The sequence below is a fragment of the Petaurus breviceps genome, unplaced genomic scaffold (genome assembly GCF_028583685.1).
Source record: "Petaurus breviceps papuanus isolate PSGF00001 unplaced genomic scaffold, PetGlider_PUasm1.0 77, whole genome shotgun sequence".
Classification (NCBI taxonomy): domain Eukaryota; kingdom Metazoa; phylum Chordata; class Mammalia; order Diprotodontia; family Petauridae; genus Petaurus; species Petaurus breviceps.
Window position 1 is genome coordinate 1,754,337 of NW_027186492.1, and position 24,274 is coordinate 1,778,610.

The following is a 24,274-nucleotide window of genomic DNA, read 5'->3' on the forward strand; positions in this document are numbered from 1 at the left end:
CCCGGCGCGGGAACCCCGGGAGGAGAAGAGAGGGAAGAAGGGGGGGTGGGGGGGGGGGGGGGGGGGGGGGGGGGGGGGGGGGGGGGGTGGGGGCCAACCCAGTCAGACTCTCCCCCCGCCCGCTTCCTTCCCGGCCGCCTCCGATTGGCTAGCGGGAGTCCCCAGGAATGTGCGCGACCCTTTAAAGGAGCACAGCTCTGCCGCTTCTTCAGCCACTGCACCGGACCAGGGAAGCTAAATAGCTGAAAGGAACCCTGAGAAGCTCTCCCTGTCCCGACCCCCTCATCTCCGCAGCGGGTCTCACGGGGCAGACTCAGCCCTTCTGCCTCCCGGTGCTTCCTTTGGACTGCTCAAGGATCTCCTCCAGCCTATACCGGCTCTTGCCTCCCAGGACTTGGGCGCACCAGCTGCGCTTGGAAGATAACCAAAGGACTGTGCGCTACCCTAGCCCCATCCCCGTAGCGGAGGATCGCTAGAAGCCGAGTTCCTTAATCCACACAGGTAAGATCACAGCCGCCTTCCACCGCTATTGGGACCCCGGGCACCCAGCTCTGTTCCTTTTGAGGACTTCTCACCAAATTTTATCATTTCAAAAGTACGCTCCCACCCACCACTTGGGGGGAGGGGGGAGGAACTTTAAGAACTCATCCCATTCATCAGAAAGTGCCCCCAAGATCATTCAGTTCATTCCCCCATTCACCATCGTCTTTCTTCCTCGGGTGCCTGGGAATGCGTCCCATACACCTCTGAGAAATTCAAGGATAACCTCAGGAGACAATGGGACTCAGAACCCCAGCTCCACAAGGAAGTCTCAATATTTCTTTGACCTCCAAAACATACTCAAAAGTGGGGTCTCTTCAGTCGTTTGACATTCAAGAAAAGGCTCCAGCTTCCCTCTCAGAGTGATGTCTCCCTCTCTCTGTGTTTTGCTATCTCAGGGATCCATTGTCCCCAAGTTTTTCCAGAAAAAGTTCCCAGGGTTTAAGTGTTTCCCCTACAACCCTCTGAGCACCTCTTTCCCACTCCATAAAGTTTCTTCTGGATTGGACCGTCTAGAGCTTCTCGCTCAAGCAAGCTTTGGAAGCACAGGGAAGTCTGTATACCTCACAACCCCAACCCCCACACCAGGGACCTTAGCTATTTCCCCTTCTCTTATGTCCGCTTCCCTCTGGGAGGTCTTCAGAGCTTCGCTGTCCGACATTGTGCTCTCTCTGCTACAGGCTTTGGGTACTAGACACAAACAGCTCCATCATGGGGCTGGCCTGGGGGCTCGTCCTCCTACTACTGCTGGAAGTGTGTGGCACCAACAGGATCTCAGGTGAGCCTTTGCCACAACCGGCAGGGGGAGGGGAAGAGGGTGGAATTGGGAGGGATCCAATTCTAGATCAGTTTAGGCAATGCTCTTGTAGCTCCTAGGTACCCTAGGTCTGCCTGGAAAAAATGATTGAAAAGAAAAAAATGCAGGTGTTGGGAGGCAAGAATGAGAACTCTGAATATTGGATATCCAGATTAAACATTAAACACAGCAGAGGTGTACTCAAGCTTTCTCAAGGTTGAGTGTTGAGTGTTTTCTCCTGAGTGGGAGCCCTGATATTCTGGGATGCTTGTGTACTCTTCTGCCAGGATTTCATCCTGTGCCTTTTACTGTTTAATTCACTAAGGCTACTCCTTCAGCAGGGCCACTGAGAGCCTGGCACTCATAAGTCTAGCACACCCTACTTACCACTCACTGCATCTTCTGCTCCTGTCCCATAGAGTCTGGGAGTGACAACAGTGTGTTCGACCTCTTTGATCTCCCTGGTGCTGCCAACAAGGGCACTGGGCGGCGTCTGGTGAAAGGTCCTGATCCCTCCAGCCCTGCTTACCGAATCGAGGATGCCAATCGGATCCCTGCCATGCCAGACGACAAGTTCCAAGACCTGGTGGATGCAATCAGAGCAGAAAAGGGCTTTATCTTCCTGGCCTCCCTGAGGCAGATGAAAAAGACCAGGGGCACCCTGATGACTGTGGAGTACAAGGATCACTCTGGCCATATCTTCAGTCTAGTTTCCAATGGCAAAGCAGGCACTCTGGACCTGAGTATGTCAGTGCAGGGGAAGCAGCAAGTGGTATCAGTGGAGGAAGCTCTCTTGGCCACAGGCCAATGGAAGAGTATCATCCTGTTTGTTCAGGAGGACCGGGCCCAGTTGTATGTAGGCTGTGAAAAGATGGAGAATGCTGAATTAGATGCCCCCATTGAAAGCATCTTCACCAGGGACCTGGCCAGCAGTGCCAGACTCCGTGTGGCTAAGGGAGATGTCAACGATAACTTTCAGGTGAGATTTCTTTTCCTAATCTAAAGAGAATTTTCCAGCTGTCTGATACTGCCAAGGGAATTGTTGAGACCACCTGTAGGTTATAGTTGGTAAAAGAGACATGACTCCAAATTGCTGGCTGGGGAATGATTTTTAAAAATTCTATTCTTATGCAGTTATCTATCTTGTCTGCCCAGTCTCTTGAATCACTTTTCTCCCCACTGAGATCCTAAAAGGCCTGTTACAAATAGGTCCTAAATGCTTTTTAAAGTGAGACATTTGTAACAACAAAAAGAACTTAGTCCATTCCCCACCCCACCCCACCCTACCCCCTCAATAATAAAGCAACTCTCAAGCTCAGGTACAGTGTTGAGTTAGAAGGAGTGGTTTTACCTGGTTTCTTCCTCCACTGTTCTAACGCTCAACCTTTTGACACTCTGGCCTGCACCATTACCTGCCTTGCTCCATAGCATCTCCAATATTCACCATCAGATTTTAATTCCTGAATGCCTAAATGGGCTGAATTCTCCAAAAGATACTAAAGATCCAGCAGCTGTTGAAATGTTGGCAGAGGGCAATGTTGAGATGCTGAGATTTATGTTGACAATTTGTCAAGCATGTTAATATTGAAAATAATGATTTTGTCTATAAGATTATTTAATTTACAACACTTCTTTGTAAATTTGAACTTTTGGGGTGACAATGAGTGAACATTTCTTGCTTGCACTGAGTAATTTTCATTCTGCCTCTGCCACCAGGGGGTGCTACAAAATGTGAGGTTTGTCTTCGGAACCACACCAGAGGATATACTAAGGAACAAAGGCTGTTCAAGCTGTAAGTTTGCAACCTTTTTCATTGGGAGTCAGGAAGGGAAGAGGGCAAAAAGTTAAAAATAAAAATAGCAACAACAAAGATCACTTAGAACAGGTGAGACATGTTTGCAATGGGAGTTGTGCATAAACATTCCTCTTTTACATCTTGGAAACATATGAAAATGACCCATAGGCAACATTCACCCTCACAATATGGTAACTTGAGAAGTTGGAACTCTAGGGACAGGCATGCATGGCTATTTGGGGATGCCCTATAACCTCTTGCCTTTCCTCCGTTTCTTGGTAGCCACCAATCAAATTATCACACTTGACAACCCAGTAAATGGTTCCAGCCCTGCCATTCGAACTAACTACATTGGCCACAAGACCAAGGACCTGCAGGCAATCTGTGGCTTCTCCTGTGATGAACTGGCCAACATGTTCTTGGAGCTTAAGGGACTTCGGACCATAGTGACCACATTGCAAGACAGTGTCCGCAAGGTGGTAAGTGACAGTAATTATTCTGAAGGAGATATTTCCATGAGCCCCCTGATGGATCAGAATTGTTGAAAATATAGCTAGATACTAATAATTGTTTGTTTTTCAATCCCTCTTAGACTGAAGAAAATGAACTACTGTCAAATGTAGTGAAGAAAGCTTGGTCCTACCCTGGGTGCACTTACAATGGATTTCAATATAATAACGATGATATGTGGACTATTGATAGCTGCACCGAATGCCACTGCCAGGTAAAGAGACTTCAGCAATTTCCAGATAACTAGTGGCATATTTGTCAGGCTGAAATCCTGATCCCCAAAGTGGCTTAAAAATTTAATTATGGCATCCATACACATTTTCTTTAGACACTTTGAAAAACCTCTCTTAATTATACCTTAGGCTGAGTATTTGAGAGTACAAATCTACTGAGACAGCTGGATAATTTGGCCACTTTAGTTTAGAAATCAAAGGCTAAGTGTTGAATGTCAAGTAAAAGGAACCCTGTTAGAACATTCCTCTCTCTCTTTTTTTTTAAAGTCCTGATTTGTATTCAGGTATGACACTGTGGTTCTTTTAATAGAGCACTGATTGTTGCTCAAATCACTCCAGCTGGCATTCTATCAGGGTAGAGCTGTTTACCTGACTAGCTGAAACGCACTTCCCAGAGTGTGTGTTTCACTTTAGGCCAATTTCAGGCATGTGATGGGTGAATGTTTAGGGTTTTCTGACTCAGGGATCAAAGTTCTTTTCTTAAAGTACAACTCTGTGATCCCTGAATTTGGGACTCAAATCCACTGAATTCTCATTCTCTTCCTGTCTAATCAATTCTGAGTCAGATCTACAGATGATTAAAAAAAAGTTGCTTATAGATCCTTTATTTTCTTAAAAAGCTTTCACTAAGCTCTGCTTGCAACACAACAGTAGAATATGATTCATGGTGTTTGGTGGTTCCCCTTGGATAACTTGTGCATGCCATAACACTTCCACCGTTGGCTTGCAAGCAATTAAACGCAAAGTCTAGAGGGCTGAGTGACAGCTCACTAAGACTCCTTTACCATTGTGGCAGCTGCAGATCTAGCAAGGAGCTAACTTCTCTCTGGCATCCAGTCCAGTCAGGAGTTTGCAGCCCTAACCAAATTCAGCTCAGAATTCTAAATATCTCAGCTTGTGAATTTCTGGTTGAAATATACTTAGTAATGCTTTTCTCTCTCTCTTTGCAGAACTCAGTGACCATGTGCAAAAAAGTGTCTTGCCCTCTCATGCCCTGTTCCAATGCCACAATTCCTGATGGAGAGTGCTGCCCACGTTGCTGGCGTGAGTTCTTAAATGGCATAACTCTTCTGCAGTGACTAAACCAGCCCCACATGCATACTAGACACCAGAATGCAGCAGTGCAGTCCACTTTTCAATCATACACATGCACCTTGTTTTTCTGTCCAGGGCTCCATTTCAGGATGCCATAGCTGATTAGCTGACAAATTGCTTTCATTGTGATGCAAAAAAAAAAAAAACAACCCAACTTAATCACAGCTAAGTCAGAAATTGGAGCCGCTGTCCACACAGCAGTGATCAGGCAGGCTATTGATTGCAGTTGTCTAAACTTAGGAAATGGGGATGAGTAAGAGAACATTATCAATTGTAATCAGAGCCTCTTCTGAGTTAGCTTGCCCTCAATGCCACTGGGTCAGGGAGATGGGCTCTAAAAGAAGTGATGGCTCTGTAGTGATGGTACTAGAATTGAAACTACTTGCATTTGAATAATAATAATTATAACTAATTTGTCTAATACTTTTAGCTACACAAAGCACTTTGTATATATACTTTCATATAGCACATTAAGGTGTACAAAGTGCTTTACATATATTATCTTACTTGATCCTTACAACCTGTGAAGTTGGTGCTATTATTAGTGCCATTTTATGAGCAAACAGGGTCAGTGAGTTTAAGTGACTTGCCTAGAGTCCTAAAGTCATAAAGTGCCTGCAACATGATTCTAACTCAGCTCTTCCTGACTCTAGGTCCAGCACTCTATTACACCACCTAGCTTCCTGACTTAAATATATTACCCATCACAACCTGGAAATCCTGAGAATGGCAGAGGTGGAAAATCTGTCTGAATAAATGGCAGCTAGGCATTCATGTCACTCAAAAAAAAAACCCAAACAAACATACAAGTTGGAACTCCTGTCCCTGACATTTGGGTTTTATTGCTAGTACAAATGAATTACTTTTCAAGGTCATCGTTGAATGGAATCGATACAAATCATGCAAATGATTTGTCACTCTTTTTGCATTTTACCCAAGAAGAGAAAAATAAATAGGAAAACATTTATTCTTTACTCAAAAAAAAGTTCCTGGCCCCAACTCTGAATCATCAGTCACATCTTAGGATTCTTTTTTAACAATACTGGAATGAAAGTGGTTATTTGTATATTTGGGTGGTTTTTCCTTTTTTTTTTTCCTCACTGCTTACATTAGCTCTTGGTTTAAAGAGAACAGACTGAGCTCCAAACCTGAATTAAGGATTGCCAAGAGTAACTTCCAACTGATAAGACAGAAAAATGAAAACAAGTTCTCTATGTCTAAGGCTCAGGACAGCTAGCTTTGATTGTAGCCATGGTGCCTGTACAAATGGAAAACAAACATTTTCCTCTTGTGAAAGCTTATGGAGGAACAGCCCACAAAGCCAGAGGTGGAAGGATCAACACATTTGATTAACCTCATGACCTAGTTGGAATAAGAGTCAATAGCAGCCAAGCTACTTTCAAGATGATCTATGGGACACACTGCCTGTGGCTCCTCTAAATACAAGAAGTGACTCAGACTAGCTGCCCTCTGTGACTCTTGGGATTCAGGGGACTAGAAATTCTCATCCAAACATCTTCAACTGTTGAAATTAAACCCAGCGAAAAAGCTAAGGGGAGAAAGGTAGTGGTAGTGAATCTGACAAGAGAGACTGAAGGGAACGCTTGGGAAATCTAGCCAAGGAGAGCCACTAATGGACCCCAGTGCTTTACACATGGTGGTCTAACGTATTCCCATAGCTGTTAAGCAAGGAAATAAGATTCAGCTGCTTTCTTTAGGGCTGGAGGAAAGATCTAGGCATCAGGTTTGAAACAGGAATGGCTTTGTTTTATTTTATATTCATGTTCTCAATGGCCTTATGTTCCTCTTACAGCCAGTGATTCTGCTGATGATGGCTGGTCTCCATGGTCTGAGTGGACATCCTGTTCGGTGACCTGTGGCAATGGGATTCAGCAGAGAGGCCGTTCTTGTGATAGCCTCAACAACCGATGCGAAGGCTCCTCTGTACAGACACGTACTTGCCACATTCAAGAGTGTGACAAGAGATGTAAGTATCCTCTTGGTTTGGGAGTGTGGTGAATTGGGAGTCTACAATCAATGAGCATTTGAATGGTGTCATGATATCCCCCAAAGGACTGTTACATGTGTCATCTCTGTCCTTTGGGATAACACAATCTAAAATGGCATTTGTCCGTGAGGATAGGTGGCACAGTGGATGGAAAGTTGAACTTGGAATCAGGAATAACTTAATTCTAATCCTGCTTTGTATCTAGCTATGCAACCTGGACAGGGCAGTTCATCCCTCTCATCTCAGTTTCCTCATTTGTAAAGTGGGCATAAAAATCACCCACTTCACAGGGTTTTCATAAGGATCATTTGAAACAACGTGTAAAGAAAGTTTTTAAAATGTTATATAAATGCTAGTTATCATCACCATCATTATCATCAGTAGCTAAGACTGATTTCAGTATCAAACATAGAGCTGCTGTTGTAGTCTAGGGAGGTTGCTGGTGATACCTGAAAAGGGATCTGACTGTTTTTCCACAAGGTTTCCAAACTGATACTGTCAGTAACAAGTGACAATTTACTTTAGTCAAACAGGATGGAGGCTGGAGCCACTGGTCTCCATGGTCATCCTGCTCTGTGACCTGTGGCAGTGGTGAGATCACCAGAATTCGACTCTGCAACTCTCCTAGCCCCCAGATGAATGGAAAGCCATGTGAAGGAGAAGCAAGAGAAACCAAGGCCTGCCAGAAAGAGGCCTGCCCAAGTAAGTATAGTCATTAAGGAAAAACAGACCTGGGCCAACAGCTGTGACCCAACTGTATTCTGGCATGTCTTGTTGACCATTCAGTGAAAGACTGGTCAAAAGATACATTCTTAAAAAATGGAAACAAAGCCTTACATATTTAGTCTCTTTCTTTTAACTTCAACAGTCAGAAAATTGATTATTTGAAATTTAGTTCCATATCAAACATATCCACCATGTGTTTAAGTATAGCAAAAATTTCTGTCCTAAGATAGTATTCCAAGATTTCAAAGGAATTCTCCACCGATTAACTTTGGTTTCTTTTCCTGCAGTTAATGGAGGCTGGGGACCTTGGTCACCATGGGATATCTGTTCTGTCACCTGTGGAGGAGGCCTGCAGAAACGTAGCCGGCTCTGTAATAATCCCAAACCCCAATTTGGGGGCAAGGATTGCATGGGTGATGCTACTGGAAGCCAAATCTGTAACAAGCAGGACTGTCCCATTGGTAAGTGAATCATTGATGACCCTTTTATTGCGAGCCACAAGACAGTTGCACTGAGTGGGTTTCCATTTAATTACACACTTGCAGTCAGCAAATGAAGTAGTTAAGACCCTTCTGTTCACAGGGGTCTTCATGTTCTGAAATGCAATTAGACGGCATAATCTCTAAACATCATCAATGGGCAGAGAGGCAAAAATATCTTTCACCATAATTTTTTGTTGGTATGCTATCCCAGCAGCTACAGAGGTTTTGCTCTAAATCTTACCTGACTTTTTTCATCTTGGCCCAGATGGATGCTTGTCAAATCCTTGCTTTGCTGGTACCAAGTGTACCAGCTACCCTGATGGCTCTTGGACTTGTGGTGCCTGTCCTCCTGGCTACACTGGAAATGGAATTCAGTGCAAAGATGTTGATGAGGTAAGTAATTAATGGTCCTCAGCTGCAAGAATGTCCAGATTCTAGTCTTCAAATAAGCAATATACCTAGGGGCAGCTAGGTGGCACAGTGAATAAAGCACAGGCTCTGGAGTCAGGAGGACCTGAGTTCAAATCCAGCCTCAGACACTTAACACAAAAACTAGCCATGTGACCTTGGGCAAGTCACTTAACCCCAATTGCCCCTCAAAAAAAGCAAAAAAAAAAAAAAAAAGAAGCAATATACTTGTTCATGATTACTTGTTAAAGATGTAGACATCTTAACATCAGGAAAACCTTTTGTTATTTCTTTTTCTTCCCACAGTGCCAAGAGGTCCCTGATGCCTGCTTCAACCATAACGGAGTGCACAGGTGTGAGAACACTGACCCTGGCTATAACTGCCTGCCCTGTCCACCACGTTTCACAGGATCTCAGCCTTTTGGACGAGGTGTCGAGCATGCCACTGCTAACAAACAGGTACAGCAGCATATATGCCTGATAGGGAGGGAAGTTCATAGGATCCTAGATTTAGCACTAGAAAGGACCTCAGAGGTCATCTAATCCAGACTCCCCACTGGACTTCTCAGGCCCCAAGGTCAAGCGATTTGCCCAAGCTCAGTCACCAAGGTAGTACATGGCAGGACCTCTGATTCCAAATCCAGAGATCTTCCAAGGATACTGTTCTGCTTCTATCTTGTGTTCCTTGCTGATGCAATTAAAGGGAGAAGTCTTATAATATCAAATCTTCTCAAAGGAAAAACAAAAAAAAAGATAGATACCTTGCACTTTGGTCACATTAGTTATGGAAGCATAATCTGGAGGGGCAGTGACAAATCCTGCTAGGGATCTGGTAGGCAGGAGCACTGAAGAGCAAAAAAAAAAAAAAAACTCCACAGTATCTGAAAATGTTTCTAACATATAAATGGCAGAATTCATTCATAAGTGAGGATTTAGATTGATACATTATTAGCCCATCTAATAGATGAAAGTTTCTTTTTTTTTAGATGAGAGTTTCAAGAAAGACAAATATTCATTCATTTTTAGAAAATAAATTTGGATTCTCTTGGGGGTAGGAATGAGAGTAAGAAGGCAGCAAGTATGACTTCATATGAAGTGTGTCCCTAACTTTAGGATATAGGAAGAATCTTAATCCATCTTATCTGCTTCTGAGGAGTTCTGAGAAGCTCTCTTAAAGTGGTTTTAAATGCTTGATGGTTTGTGTTTTCAGGTGTGCAAACCACGTAATCCCTGCACAGATGGAACTCATGACTGCAATAAGAATGCCAAATGCAATTACTTGGGACATTACAGTGACCCCATGTTCCGCTGTGAGTGCAAGCCAGGTTATGCCGGCAATGGCATCATCTGTGGGGAAGACACTGATTTGGATGGCTGGCCCAATGAGAACCTTATCTGTGTCGCCAACGCAACTTATCACTGCAAAAGAGTAAGTTGGGCCTCCCATCATACCATTTTGGGAAGAATTTTATGCAGTAGCTTTTTGTTTGATAAGAAATTGAGTGGGGCTCCAACTTGGAAAATGAGGATTGTATAAGATCTAATCTAATCTGTCTAATGAAAGGGATTAAAAATCATTTAAAGTACTGACAACCCTAATTGGAAGCCATCCCTTTGAGGGTTACAGATCGTAATTAATTGTTCTCAGAAGTGGTACAAGACAATATCAACTGGAGAGGTTGACTCATGCTTACAACATGCAAAAACTATTGAGTCTGTGGCAATACAAATACCTTCTCTACATCCCCAAGAAGAAGCCTGCCTGCACAAGTTGTGTGATTTACAGCATCTTTGATGTGTTCTATTTAGCCTATATGGGTACTTAAGCCACAATGTTTAAGGAAGATGGAAATTTGGATTGTAACAAGAATGTCCTTTTTATTCCTCTAGGATAATTGCCCCAACCTTCCCAACTCTGGCCAAGAAGACTACGATAAAGATGGAATCGGTGATGCCTGTGACAGTGATGATGACAATGATAAAATCCCAGATGACAGGGTAAAGGATTAAACATCTTTCCCATTTAACAGCTGCTTGGTAGCCCAGAGCTCCTTAAAATTAAAGACAACTGCAGGGTTATCAGAAATTGTACTGTTAGTATATTTAGCTGAAAAATATTTAGGGGAGGAGACTTAAAGAGTCTGAAAGCCAGATGAGCTTTTAAAATTGTCTGCAAATCTTTTTTTCCTGAGCATCTCCAGATGCTATATCCTCTAGGTTAGAGCTGATTAAAAGCTATCCTCACATTCTATAAGCCTTCTCCCATATGGTCTCTATTAATGCCATTCCTAAACTATGTAGTAGGGTTACTTGGGGGATAGAGGGTGGGAAATAATAAGGATGATGATAATGCTGCAAGAATCTTTTCTTCAATCACAGTTATCTACAATATAAATGAGAATTCATTTCCAGACGTAATTTCATGGCTTTTCTGATTTTATACTGTGAATTGCTTTTAAGTCTAGGTGCTTAGTCAGCCCCTAGCATAGTGCCTAGTATATATTGCAAGAAATTAATCATGCCTTTTACCTAGAATACCCAAATTGTATACAGTTGTACTCTGAAGTATATTACGCTGTTACCTGTCCTTGGTGAGTTGAAATGGTTTTCATTATTAACAACCTACCATTTCTGAATTCTCTCTCCTATTCAGGACAACTGCCCATTCCATTATAACCCAGCCCAATATGACTATGATAGAGATGATGTTGGTGACCGCTGTGACAACTGTCCCTATAACCACAACCCAGATCAAGCCGATACTGATAACAATGGAGAAGGGGATGCCTGCGCTGCAGACATTGATGGAGATGGTGAGGGCTCCTGCCATGATCTTTGATTACCATCTTCAGTCTTGGCTAGTAATATTCAGTTGGAATTGGAGGCTTTAGGCCAGGGTATCAAAATCTTATGTTTAAAATAATCCTACCTTACCTTACTCCTCTCTGCAGGTATTCTCAATGAGAGAGACAACTGCCAATATGTATATAATGTTGACCAAAGAGATACGGATATGGATGGTGTTGGTGACCAATGTGACAACTGCCCACTAGAACATAATCCAGATCAGGTAGGTGTCTTTAAAAATGGGTCTTCCAAGGACCATTTTCTAAGCCTTGAACAATGCCATGAATGCAAATATGGTAGTTTCTACGTTTCCATTATCATATTTTATTAGGGTTTCATAAGCAATCGCAGATCTTTGATAAACATTGTACTGAAGATCAGAGCTCATGTAGATCTCCCCGGGTCATCTGATGTAGGAGGCGTATGTATTTAATCTTGTTTACTTAATTTTCTTCCTGAAATCTAACAATACTGGCATATTTGAATTTCTGTTCATCTTCGGACACAAAAACATGCAAATATTTCCTTTTTGATGAAGGTGATTTGTGACTTTGGTGGCTCTAGAACAATGTAACATTAAATATAGAGAGAAATAAAATCACTGAGAAAAAGTCATGCCCTGAATTAGGTCTAGAATTTGGCCTTGGGAAGACAGATAAAGTGAAAACAAGTAATCAGGCTTGGAGATATCAGTTGTTTACTATGAATTTGGCATTAAAACAAGTCCTGATCTACCCAATCTAAGGCATGCTGGGAACAGGTCTTAACCAGAGTAGGTTCAAAATTTGAGCATTTCTTTTTTTTGTGGTTGTTACAATCATACACTGACTCTTTCCTCAAGGATGCATGTAAAAGAAAGAAAAAATGCAATGTACGTTTCAAAGGATTGTTATTTTTCCCTTATTGGCAGTGGAGAAAACAGCTTTAACAAATGTAGAAAGGTTTAAATCTTTGCTAGATTAAAGTGAAGGAAAGTCCTGCCCCACCTACCAAATACCTAATACTTTACAGCAGTTAAAGCTTTACACAACCCTTTAAAGAAGAAGAAAAAAAAACAGGATTAATAGCTTCAGGTACATAAGTGGAATGTTTTCAGGGTCCTAAGGAAGCTCTAACAATTCAAAGATATTAAGTGTAATGTACTTTTAAATTTGGGGCTTTGCATAAAATTCAAAACTTATTTAAGGCTCATAAGTTGAGATTCTTCCTTCACAAGAAAATAACAAAACTTTACTAAAGTTACTAAAATTTAATGAATATTATCTTAAGAAGAACCAAGAATTTCTCAAATCGCCTAATTTATCCTAGAAAATCTCCAAAACATGAGACATGGAAGACATGAGTAAAAATATCCCAAACAAACTTACAAGTTGAAGACATATAGAATTGATAATATGGTAAACATATCTTTCACACTAGCAAATGTGTCAGTCCTAACAGAGCCAAGATCAGATGATCAAATGACTGCAAAGAAAAAAGCAAGAAGTTAGCCCTCATCCAACATCTCCTCTGGAGAGCTGACCCAGAAAATATCGGGGGCACTGATAGCAAAGGAGTTGTACCAACTCCTGTGCTTTAAAAAAAAAAAACTTATTCATGATTGGCATATTCATAGATGTCTGGGGTCTGCTCTCTCTTAACAACTACATTTGTCAAACGTTCTGTTCTCCTTTTGTCATTTTCAGTATAAAAGCCCACAGAACCTAATTCCTTTGGTCTCTCTATATTGTTCTGCAGTTCTAATTAGAGCCTATTACCAGAATTGCATTTACATGTATTTTCTGTACATGGAGTCTGATATGCCAATTTGTTGTCTATTTCATATCAGTAAAAGGACAGAGACAAGATTTAGTCTCAGGATTTCAACTGGTTTTTGGAAATGGAAATAAAGGCTACATATATGTTAAGAATCCTTAAAGTTTATGTCAATGGATATTATTCTTGTAGCTCACCTTGGTCTGAAATATTTTTTTTTCTTTTGAAACTCCAAACATCCCTGGAGTCTCAAATCTTCCCATCAGTAAGATTTAGGATCAAGAAAAAAATTATTTTAAAGGTGAATAGCTTTAGCATAAGTGAATTTTCTCAGTTGTATACAGAAAAAGACTGAACACTTTTGAGGGGTTTCTTAAGTAACAGCAATTCAAACAATGAAATTCTCACCTTTGCATTAAATAGACCATTGGCCACAGATTGTAGGTTCTCTGAAGGCAGGAAACCTTTCCGATTCACTTTTATATCCTCTTAACATCTAGCATAGTACTATGTTTCCCCGATAATAAGACCTATCCCGAAAATAAGCCCTCCCCCGAAAATAAGCCCTATTGAGATTGCTACTGTAGTGAAGGTGATCCCCTGCGCTACACGCTACATTACGGTACCCTCTGTATGCACCGTCCCCCCCCTTCCCCCCCCTGAAACGCACACCGCGCTCCGAGCTGCATCCAATCAGAGCTGCAGCAGTGAGCGCGTCATCCTGTTCTTTATTGAATTCATTATTGAATAAAGGTACATTTTTTTGTTCACATTTACCTGTTTATTAAAATTGCTGTCAATGTTCATTAAAATAAGCCCTCCCCTGAAAATAAGCCCTCTGGTGTTTTTCTGTCCAAAAAAAATAATAAGAAAGTGTCTTATTATCGGGGAAACACGGTATTTTACCAATACAAGATATGTAGCCAACATCTGATGAAAGGATGAGTGAATGGTTACTGAATCTTCCATTTTTCTCCTTCCTCCTTTCCTTTTCCAGTTGGACTCTGACTCTGACCGTATTGGTGATACATGTGACAACAACCAGGACATTGATGAAGATGGCCACCAGAACAATCTGGACAACTGTCCCTATGTGCCCAATGCCAATCAGGCTGATCATGACAAAGATGGCAAAGGGGATGCTTGTGACCATGACGATGACAATGATGGTGTCCCTGATGACAGAGACAACTGTAGACTGGTGCCCAACCCTGACCAGAAAGATTCTGATGGTGAGTGACTCAATCGACAATTTCACAGGGGTACTTTCCTGACATTATTCTATGTACAAGGCAAACAAAAACACAATTGAAGTGTATGACAATAACCAAATAGGAAAAAATACTATTATCCTGTGAGATGGGCATTTCTAATATTCCCTGGCCCCAGAATTATAAAAGGGGTTCCTTCATATCTGTCCTGGAAATATTTTGTCCTTTTAAAAAATCTTCACATTGTATCTTAAGTAGTGTAATATAATCCTGGTAAATAAGTTTATTGGAATGAGGACTAAGAGATTCTCACTTCTCATGACAGTTTGGGTACAGTATCGAACTTTTTGTCTCCTACCTAATCGTCCCAGGAAAATGAATCTACAAAGTAGTAGGGTTTTGATTTCTGAGAGTGGTCATGCTAATGCTTCTGAATTATCCCTGTAATCTTCTCTTTTTAACCTCAGGTGATGGACGGGGTGATGCATGCAAAGATGACTTTGACCATGACAGTGTGCCAGACATAGACGATATTTGCCCAGAGAACTATGATATTAGTGAGACCGATTTCCGACGATTCCAGATGATCCCTCTGGACCCCAAGGGGACATCCCAGAATGATCCCAACTGGGTTGTGCGTCACCAGGGTAAAGAGCTGGTCCAGACGGTGAACTGTGATCCTGGACTTGCTATAGGTGGGTATAATTTTCTCAAAACAAGGGCCTAATGAGGAAATAAATAACAAATAAATAAATGATAATGAAGAAATAAATAAAACCTCTTGGTTGGATAAGATCCCTTTAGATCTTAAGGGAGCCCTAGAAATATCTGAGAATTCTAATAGGATCCAGCTGCAGATTGACAGTCAATCGGACATATTTCTTCTTTCAGGCTTTGATGAATTTAATGCTGTGGACTTCAGTGGTACCTTCTTCATCAACACTGAAAGAGATGATGACTATGCTGGCTTTGTGTTTGGCTACCAATCCAGCAGCCGCTTCTATGTTGTGATGTGGAAACAGCTCACCCAGTCCTACTGGGACAGCTCTCCCACCATAGCTCAGGGCTATGCAGGCCTCTCTGTCAAAGTGGTCAACTCAACCACAGGGCCAGGGGAGCACCTGAGGAATGCTCTGTGGCACACAGGAAACACTGCTGGGCAGGTAAGTCACAGCAATGTTAGGTAACGGTATAGGGACACATGGGGAAGATCATGAATAATAGGGATACTGTTCTTTGAATGACTCACATGAAAGTTTTAGAAGTCAAAATGCCCAAAAGTTAAAATAATTGCTACTCACTCTGACTTTGTACCTAGCTTTGAGCATGATAGTTTGTGCAGGAAGCATAATGTGTCTAGGAAGTTCCCTTTTAAGGACAAAAAGAAGTTTTGGACCTTGGAGAATAGGAGAACTTACATTCTTCCTCTTCCCCAAAGATTTAACATCTCTGTTCTGTTTGAGTTAATAGCTACATTTTAGATGTACCTGTAAGAATGCACATCAAACTGGGAAGAGTGTGAAAAGTTTACACTTCAAAACATTGCTATTTAGAGCTACTCAATAACTTTAGGAATTTATTTCTTATGAAGTATCTTTTGTTTACTACATTAAACTAAACTTTACATTATTTTTTTTCTTTCAGGTTCGAACCCTGTGGCATGACCCTCGTCATATTGGCTGGAAAGACTTCACTGCCTACAGATGGCGTCTTAGCCACAGACCCAAAACTGGCTTCATCAGGTATCTGTACTGATAAATTTGTCATGGATCAATATTATTCCAAAGTAGTTTGATGAAGGGAGGAGGGTGGGACTACCCAGATTTAGTTTTCCATTTGAAAGGACTTGGGTAACTCATGATTGCTTTTTTGTTTTGTTTTGTTTTAAGGGTGGTGATGTATGAAGGAAAGAAAATTATGGCTGACTCAGGACCCATCTATGACAAGACCTATGCTGGTGGAAGACTAGGATTATTTGTCTTCTCCCAAGAAATGGTGTTCTTCTCTGATCTTAAATATGAATGCAGAGGTAAGACTAACAGACTCAACTCAAGTGTAATCAAATCTCAGTGCTTGAGACTAATTGGAGGAAGGACAATGTGAATCAATGGAAAACTAGAATTATGGACTATTTTTAAAAGAAATAAGAGGTTTCTTAGCTTAGTAGATAGAAAACTGACCTAGAAATAAATAAATGCAGGCTGGGTAAAAGTCTCATCTCTGATACAGATTGGTATTTGAACTTCATCACTTAATCTCTCATTGTCCTGGGTGATTCTCTAAGACTATAATGTTCACCCAGGAGTTCCCTATGCCAATGACATCAAAAGTGCCTGTGCTTGTACTTTAAGAGAAGTAATAGTTGTTTAACTTCCAAGTAAACAAGCCAATATTAAATTAAGCACCCAGTGAAATTTCCCCTTGAAAATAATATTGCATAGTTCAGTATTGACTTCAGTCCATTCACTTTTCAAATTATCCCATAGTCCCAACGATGAGGGTATAATTAACAAGGTTTTCTAGCAATTGAAAATACTCTAAAATTCATCTTTCATAGCATCTTTCCTTCCATACAAAGAGGAAGGATATATGGTCATTTGTGTTGGTTAAACTCATCTTCAGATTTACCAAAGACTTTTGTATCTTCTCTTTTGCTCTGTCAATATTTGCTAAGTGCCCAACATTGTCCTAGAAATTCTTTCCATTTGTGCAAACCAACTGCTCGAGCCAGTGAGGGGAATCAGAGTGTAAGAGGTCGATTGACTTAGCTCACAAATGAGCTCTGAAAGGTAGTAAGACTTTGGAACAGAATTCGGAAAGGATATTTCTTGAGCTCAGCTGCCAAAGATTACATAGAATGCAGCATAGCTCTGGTTGCTAAACTCCAGTTGCTAAAATTTGTGAAACAGAGCATTGTCTAGAGATCCTGGGTTCAAATCCCACTCTTATCAGTTCATACTTGTGTGGTGTTGAGCAAGTCATTCAGCCTCTCTGGGATTCAAATTTCTTCATCTAGACAAGTAGGGAGTTGGAGTAAATAGCCTGTAAGGTCCTCTCCAGCTCTGGATCTATGATCCCATTTGATCCTGTGATCACTAGCATCATTGACAACTAATGAATTTAAATGGAAATACATGAATAACCTTTAATTCTGTTTATAATCTTTAACATAAAAATAAAGTCATGCTGTCTGCTAGATTGTTAGGTGGTGAAATTTTAATGCCCGTATGGGCTTAACAATATTCGTTGTTTCTTCCTACAGATTCCTAATCACCAAACTGCTGCTCAGTAGACTGAACTTTCAAAATGCTGTGTTGCACCTTCTCAAACAATGGACTTTAAGAGCCCCTGGGATCATCCTTTTCCTCCCTCTTGACTTCTGCTTAACTACATGTGGATTCTAAAATATGACTTGCCTCAAGAAAATGCAACTTAAAAACAGACTCAGTACTCAGCCTCTATGGAACAAGAAGACATCTTTCAAGGCTATAAAGGGTTACTTTTAGTCTACAGTTGAGCAAGAAAAAGCATCTGCTTGCTTCAGTCGGAAAGATGTTTGCTATGCTGTTGATTACAGGGTGATTATGCTGCCTTTACAATTGGCAGCCCCAAGAAACGGCATTTTGTAATGAGGACATCTCTGGATGAGCTGTGAATTACATCAAAAGCATTTTCAATGCATGTGAGGGACAGAACAACTGTGGGATTAGCAAAAAAGGGGAAAAAAGAAAAGAAAAAGAAGCTCCCCTAACTTACCCGCTTTTAAAAGTGGATGAGGTGGGATGGGAGAATGTTTCTAGGGGTGGGGAGGGAGGCAGGTAGATCCACGTGACATGTCTGGAGAAAGCATGGAGGAACTGTTACATGTTCAGTAATGAATTTTTTAAAAAGTGAATGAAAAAATTATGACTGGACTTCAGAATACTGTCCGACAGTGTTAGCTGGTTAATCCTTACCAATAGATGCTTAAATGGAAGGGGAGGAAGGGAAGAATTGGCACAATGGATTCCCAGTCCTCCCCATCACCATCACCTTTAATGCCCTAAATTGGCAGTCACAATTAATTAACTGGTGGAAGGCAATGCTTCCCTATGATTGCTTGGTTAAATAAAGATGATCTGTTTTATTCCAGATGTAGCTTTTGCAGATGTAGCAAAAAAAAAAAAAGTAGGAAGACCTACCATCTCAGTGAGCACATGTGTTGTCCTTCAAGGAATATGCAACTGTGCTTATATTTATGGTTAGAAAGGCACAAAAATTATTAGCAACCTAAATAGACATTCCTTTTTCTCTTTCTTAATCGATGTCATGGACTTTTATAACTCTCTTGGATTGTAGATTTTTTTTAAAAAACCCTTTAAAATGTAACATATTTATTTTTTACCTCTCCTGGATGACCTATGACTGAAGGACTATTCAAGAAACAAGGAAGAAGCGTAGAGACTATCCATATAATCATTGTTACGAGTCTTCATGACTGTAAGATTGTAAATACAGATTATTTATTAACTCTGTTCTACCTTGAATTTAGATTTAGTTTTGAAAGTGCTTGGATCAAATAGTTGAGATTTATCAACTACAAAAGAGTAAATGTCCCCTAAGAATGTGGCTCAAGAAGAAGCAGTGAGTGGGGCTGTTCTTTCAGTTAGTGAGTGTGAGTGATTGGTTTTTCTGGTCTTTTTTGTTTTTGTTTTTGTCTTTGGGCAGTTTGGTTGGCTGTAGATTAGTGGGTTGACTTTCAGATGACTAAGAATGCCAAGAGGCCTTTACATACTGTCTGTCCCAATCTCTTGTGTCAATTGCCAGGGAGAGGGAAAACCATTTATACCTGTTACCTTTCATTTTTCCAAAAGAGAAAAAAAAATGACAAAGGTGAAACTTATGTACAAATATTACCTCATTTGTTGTGTGACTGAGATAAGAACCTTTGGATCAAGTGGAAAGAGTTTTAATGTCTAACAAACTTTTAAATCTACTGTAGTACTAAGAGCATTCAATGTTGTACATAGTATAAAAAAAGAAACTTTGCAGAAAAATGTATTCCCTGTAAGAAAATGGCATCAAAATGTTAAATACGATTTCTAATGTTGTTATGTTTTTCTGTCATCTTGTATACCATTGCTTTATTTTTATAAATTATTTTTCTCATTGCCATTGGAATAGATATCTCATATTGTGTAGATATGCTATTTAAATAATTTATCAGGAAATGCTACCTGTAGAGTTAGTGTTTCTATTTTTATAAAATGTTTGCACACTGAATTGAAGAATTTTTTTTTGCTTTTTACTTCCTCCCCCCAGGTTTGTACTTTGCATATATTCTTTTTCTAAGAATGTGTTGTGTTTTTTTTTTGGTACACATTTTTATCCATTTTACAATTTAACGCAGTGTAAGTTGTACAGTTTCTTACATATGAGGAACAATAAATCAATATGGAAATTTATATATACACTTACTGATTCCCATTTCATTTGTTCTGTATGATCTTCATGAAACATTCATAGATTCTATACTTAATGAAATACAATATACACATAGTACTTAACTATAGGCTTTACTATGCAGTGTAAAGGGTCCATTATACACACACACACACACACACACACACACACACACATACTCGTGTGAGTTTGCACTAAGAACTCCTGCTTTAGAAAGCATGAACAAAAATCCCATAGTCAGAATCAGATGAAGATAAGAAATCCAAAGCATTTAGAGCATCCAGAGACAATCAAATAAGGCACCTAATGAATTACTCTGTTCAAATGCTAAGAGGTAACAAGATCACTACTCAAGTACACATACTTTAGCAGATCACATCTAGTCACATAGAATATTGATTGTAACAGTTCAATTTCATCTCCATAGTACAAAGCTGAAGAGGAGATAACAGAAGCAATGGTTGTGGTATGCTGTCCAAGAATCTCAGGTAAAGTGCTTAAGCAGATAATCCCTTGAGCCCAACACACCATTCAGTCTAAAGACAGTGGCAGATGGAATAGTTTTAGTGGCTCCCTGGCCAAACAGGTTAAATCAATGTGTTAGGAGCTTTCAGGAAACAAAAATAGAACGTAGAACCTAGGGAATGATCTCTTTCTCTAGTCAATCCGCATGTTTCTCTCTAAAATGCTACTAAACTTGGCTCTCATGAAAATAAAGACCTTGTTAAAAATGGAATCGTCATTGAGGTGTTAGCTTTTTCATATGACAAGAGTTTATTGTGTATATTTCTGGAACGGATATACTGGTGGGCAATAAACTTCAAGTCCCATAGACTTTTATAATGAAGGCGGTACCAGCATTTTTTTTTATGATCCTATAAAGAGCCATAAATAGAAAAGTTCATCTTTACTACTCCTAATTTCATCACCAAGAATGATTCTCCTTTTCACATTATTGCCTGGGTACCTTATTCTAGGGAAAACACTTGGGCCCAAAGAGAACCTTAACATAGGAACAAAAGCATCTTTCTTTTTTCTCCCTGAGATTGGATGACATTTTATTTTTTTTAAATAAAGTTTACATTGAAGTACAATGCAAAATTACCTTCTCTGGCACTCTAAAGAATTACACTTGGCTCACTGACAAGGAGGAATGGTCTTAGCACTTTTAAAGGCACTAGAATGTGATGTCTTTAGTGTAAGGAATTCTCAGATGATGCTCCATCTTCTAATGATGGTAGATACTTTCTAGGCAACTCTAGTCTGGGAGACTTAACCTAGGGTCACACAGCCAATAAGTGTCAGAGGCAGGACCTAAGCCTAAATCTTCCTGATTCCAAGGCCCACTATCTGCTGTGTCACATTGATTCTCATTTCTAATGTGTGATTAATTTTAAAATCATTTCTGCTTTACCTTTCTTCTCTAGAGGACAACTCCTATAATAGAGTCTCTCTGTATGCAAAATCTTATTTGCAAAACCAAATGAGTTTTCTGGATACACAGGTGTTGTGGCTCCAGTCTGGAAATACTTTTATTTTCTTAAACCTTTAGTTACATCTAATTTCATTACTGAAGACAGATCTCAATCAGGAAAGTAGGGTAGAAAGAAACTTGGGGTGGGAGACAGAAAGGGGAGGAAATATTAATCAAACTGAAATATTCTGCGAGGCTAATGAATAATCAGGACACAAACAGGTAACTCTAGCTCTTCTAAGCCCTTATGTTTAACCCTAACTAATATTAATTTTGTTGACAATGTGAATGTGTGGATGGATGGATGGATGGACAGATGAATGAAAAAGTATTTAGTAAGTGCTTACTATATGCCAAGAACTGTGTCCAATGCTGTAGATACAAACTCAAAAGAGAAGATAGTCCCTGTTCTCAAGGAGTTTACATTCTAACAGAAGAACAAACATAAAGTGAAAAAAAAGTGAGGGAGAGGCACTTTAGAGCAGAAAGTTACAGGGATAGGGAGTGCTTTGAAAAAAATGTACCCCATGAAAATTCTGTCATCTGTTAAAATAACACAAAATAGTGTATCATGATATGTCACACTGAATTTGTTAGGAGACTCTGAATTCATTGACATTGACATCCCCTGGCACTAGTATAAAAGACCTCTTGGCTTCAGTATAATTACATTGACATGGTAGAGCCTTTACATTAGCATGAGGTGTTTTCATTTTCAACCAGTGAACAGCAAACCATGGAAGAAGGGACTGAATGTGAAATTTGCCTGTCAACAACTTCTTTAGAAAATAGCTATGGAATTCATTAAAATGGAGCCAAGTAAAATTGACACAAGGAATCACTAATTTTATCCAACATCAGTCTGTGAAAATTGGCCAGCATGAAACAATAGTTTCATAGATATTACTCAGAATTTCATTTAAAATGGTGTAACAGATTGGTCATTTCCTGAATCAAAAATGGGATGGGTTCCTCCTTTCAAAGCCAATTCAGCCTATATTGTTTTGACATAAAATATTTTGTTGTGATTCCAAGTTACTGACTTGTCCCTTTAAAATCCTCCAAAATACCCCCAGAGGAAAAAGAATTATGAAGACTGTAGCTTTCTGAAAGACTTCAAATGAAGGTGACAGTAGTCAAACTCCTATTTAATATAAGTAACTCTGGTGAGGAGGTAGGAATGATAATCTTACAAAGGGATTGCTCTGTTGTAGAATGAGAGAAGCTACTATGAAAACTTGTAAAAAAAAATCACATTGTACATTTTCTCTTTGTTTTTTTCATGCCTTTAAACTGTAAAGACCATAGTTCAGGGGTGGTTTCCTAGAGTGTAGAGGGAAAACAGAACCCCAATAAAAGTCAGCAAAATTGCAATCAGGTTGAAATTCACTTAAAATTAAAATATACAAAACAATGGCAACACTTCAAATTCCAGGAAAGGAAATAGGCTGAAAAAGTGTGTCTGTTCCTTCATTCAACCCATCAACGGATGTAAAATTAACATTTAGAAAAGGTATATGTGAGCAAATTCACATTCACATTATGAATGTCAAAAAGAGTGAATGAATTAATTTCACAAACAAACAGAGATGAAATGACACCAATACATTCATCACTGAGGCAGGCCTTCACTGAATTCAATGATTTAGTAAGTCAATCATATGAAAAAAAAAAAGCATGACTTTTAACTGAATTATCTAACAGTCTAAAGTAAATCCTAGCAACTTGTTTTCCTTATGAGTCTCTGTCTTCCTCTTCTGTCTTGTCTTCTGTGGTTAATTCATCTGCATAAGAAGACAAGATCAGAATTATTAGGCCACAGGGAATATATGCATGAGCAACCAGGGGGAAAAAAAAGAAAGTTAATATGAAAAATCACAGAATTTTAGAGTGAGAAGGGACCTTAAAAGTCACAGTCTAACCCCTCACTTTTGATCAATAGAGAAATGTTGGCCTAAAGAGGGGAAAGGACTTAAGGCGACATAGTTAGCTCATGACAGATGCTGAGGTCTAGACTTCCAGGCTAGTGCTTTTGCATGTAAGGAAGTAGATGGAAGTAATTTCTAGCAGTTAGAGCTTTCTAAAAGTGGGACAGGCTGCCTTAGGAAGCGATGGGTTCCTCTTCTCTAGAAGTCTTAGAGCAGAGCCTGAAAGACCACCTCACAGGTGTGTTATAGTGGGGATTCCTTTTCAGATATGGGTTGGAAGAAATGGTCACTTCAAACCCTAAAATTCTGTGATTCTGTAGGTTTGTAAATTCACAAAATTAGCTCAATAATCTAATAGCATTCACCTTTAATATTTACTAAGGAGTAGTTCCTCTTCACAGTACTAAGTGTTATAAAGTTAACCAGTGCAAGCAAAAGAAAGCCACCTGGCCCTTCAGGGACCTCCATTTTAAGCAGTGGTTGACAAATATTTGCTGTTTGGTGGCTCCAAGCTGACTTAGACATGGGAGGGGAGATCTGGGAAGGAACAATCATGTAGATTCCCAGTGCTATGGCTATGGGTGATAGAAAAAGAACTTGGGAGATTTTGGAACTTGAAACTTAAGGAACTAAACTGTTCTCCTAAAAACAAAAGGCAGAGGTAGATTTGATTTTTATTTTTTTTTATTCTGTGTTGTTTCTGGAAAGTGGGGTAGGAACTACAAATTATATTGGAAGGCAGATGGTAGATAAGAAGAAATTCCCCTTTTCATTTCTTTTATGAAGGTGGCGTTAAGGGGTTTTCCCACAATTCTTTTACAGAGTATGAAGGTTGCTCTCTGATTGAGTCAAAAAAGGGTAATACATCTGGCAGAACAAACACATGCCCCTGGGGGTTTAAAATAGTTACATCTTGGAAAGTTGAGGACAGTCCAAATAAAAACCAAGAAGTGGAGCAAGAACCCAGACCCTGAAAGGGAACTGCTATTTGGAGGGAAGAGAGGAATTTTCTCTCTTCTCCTTC

The 24,274-nt window shown here is 40.0% G+C and overlaps 2 protein-coding genes across 2 annotated transcripts in view; one reads left to right on the forward strand and one right to left on the reverse strand.

Annotated features, from left to right (window-relative positions):
• Positions 1 to 211: 211 nt before the first annotated feature.
• On the forward strand, positions 212 to 19,858 carry THBS1 (thrombospondin 1). The gene is made up of 22 exons (XM_069105720.1): positions 212 to 501; positions 1,221 to 1,318; positions 1,756 to 2,315; positions 3,053 to 3,128; positions 3,414 to 3,610; positions 3,724 to 3,855; positions 4,825 to 4,918; positions 6,783 to 6,956; positions 7,503 to 7,679; positions 7,991 to 8,164; positions 8,451 to 8,578; positions 8,900 to 9,052; positions 9,804 to 10,022; positions 10,484 to 10,591; positions 11,247 to 11,406; positions 11,545 to 11,663; positions 14,193 to 14,427; positions 14,874 to 15,101; positions 15,298 to 15,569; positions 16,051 to 16,148; positions 16,296 to 16,435; positions 17,669 to 19,858. Exons 2-22 carry the CDS (start codon positions 1,252 to 1,254, stop codon positions 17,674 to 17,676), a joined length of 3,519 nt encoding a protein of 1,172 aa, XP_068961821.1. The 5' UTR covers positions 212 to 501; positions 1,221 to 1,251; the 3' UTR covers positions 17,677 to 19,858.
• Positions 19,859 to 19,993: 135 nt separating this feature from the next.
• Positions 19,994 to 24,274, reverse strand: part of FSIP1 (fibrous sheath interacting protein 1) — a 252,900-nt gene continuing 248,619 nt past the window's right edge. The window contains exon 13 of the mRNA XM_069105721.1: positions 19,994 to 23,106. Coding sequence (XP_068961822.1) covers positions 23,057 to 23,106 — 50 coding nt within the window. The 3' untranslated portion in view covers positions 19,994 to 23,056. The remainder of the gene's footprint in view (positions 23,107 to 24,274) is intronic.

Excerpts from the sequence above, each read along its gene's own strand:
- THBS1 (XM_069105720.1), top strand. The coding sequence starts at position 1,252 with ATGGGGCTGGCCTGGGGGCTCGTCCTCCTACTACTGCTGGAAGTGTGT. Across the intron at positions 2,316-3,052 it reads ATGTCAACGATAACTTTCAG|GGGGTGCTACAAAATGTGAG; the intron begins GTGAGATTTCTT and ends CTCTGCCACCAG. Across the intron at positions 8,579-8,899 it reads AGTGCAAAGATGTTGATGAG|TGCCAAGAGGTCCCTGATGC; the intron begins GTAAGTAATTAA and ends TTCTTCCCACAG.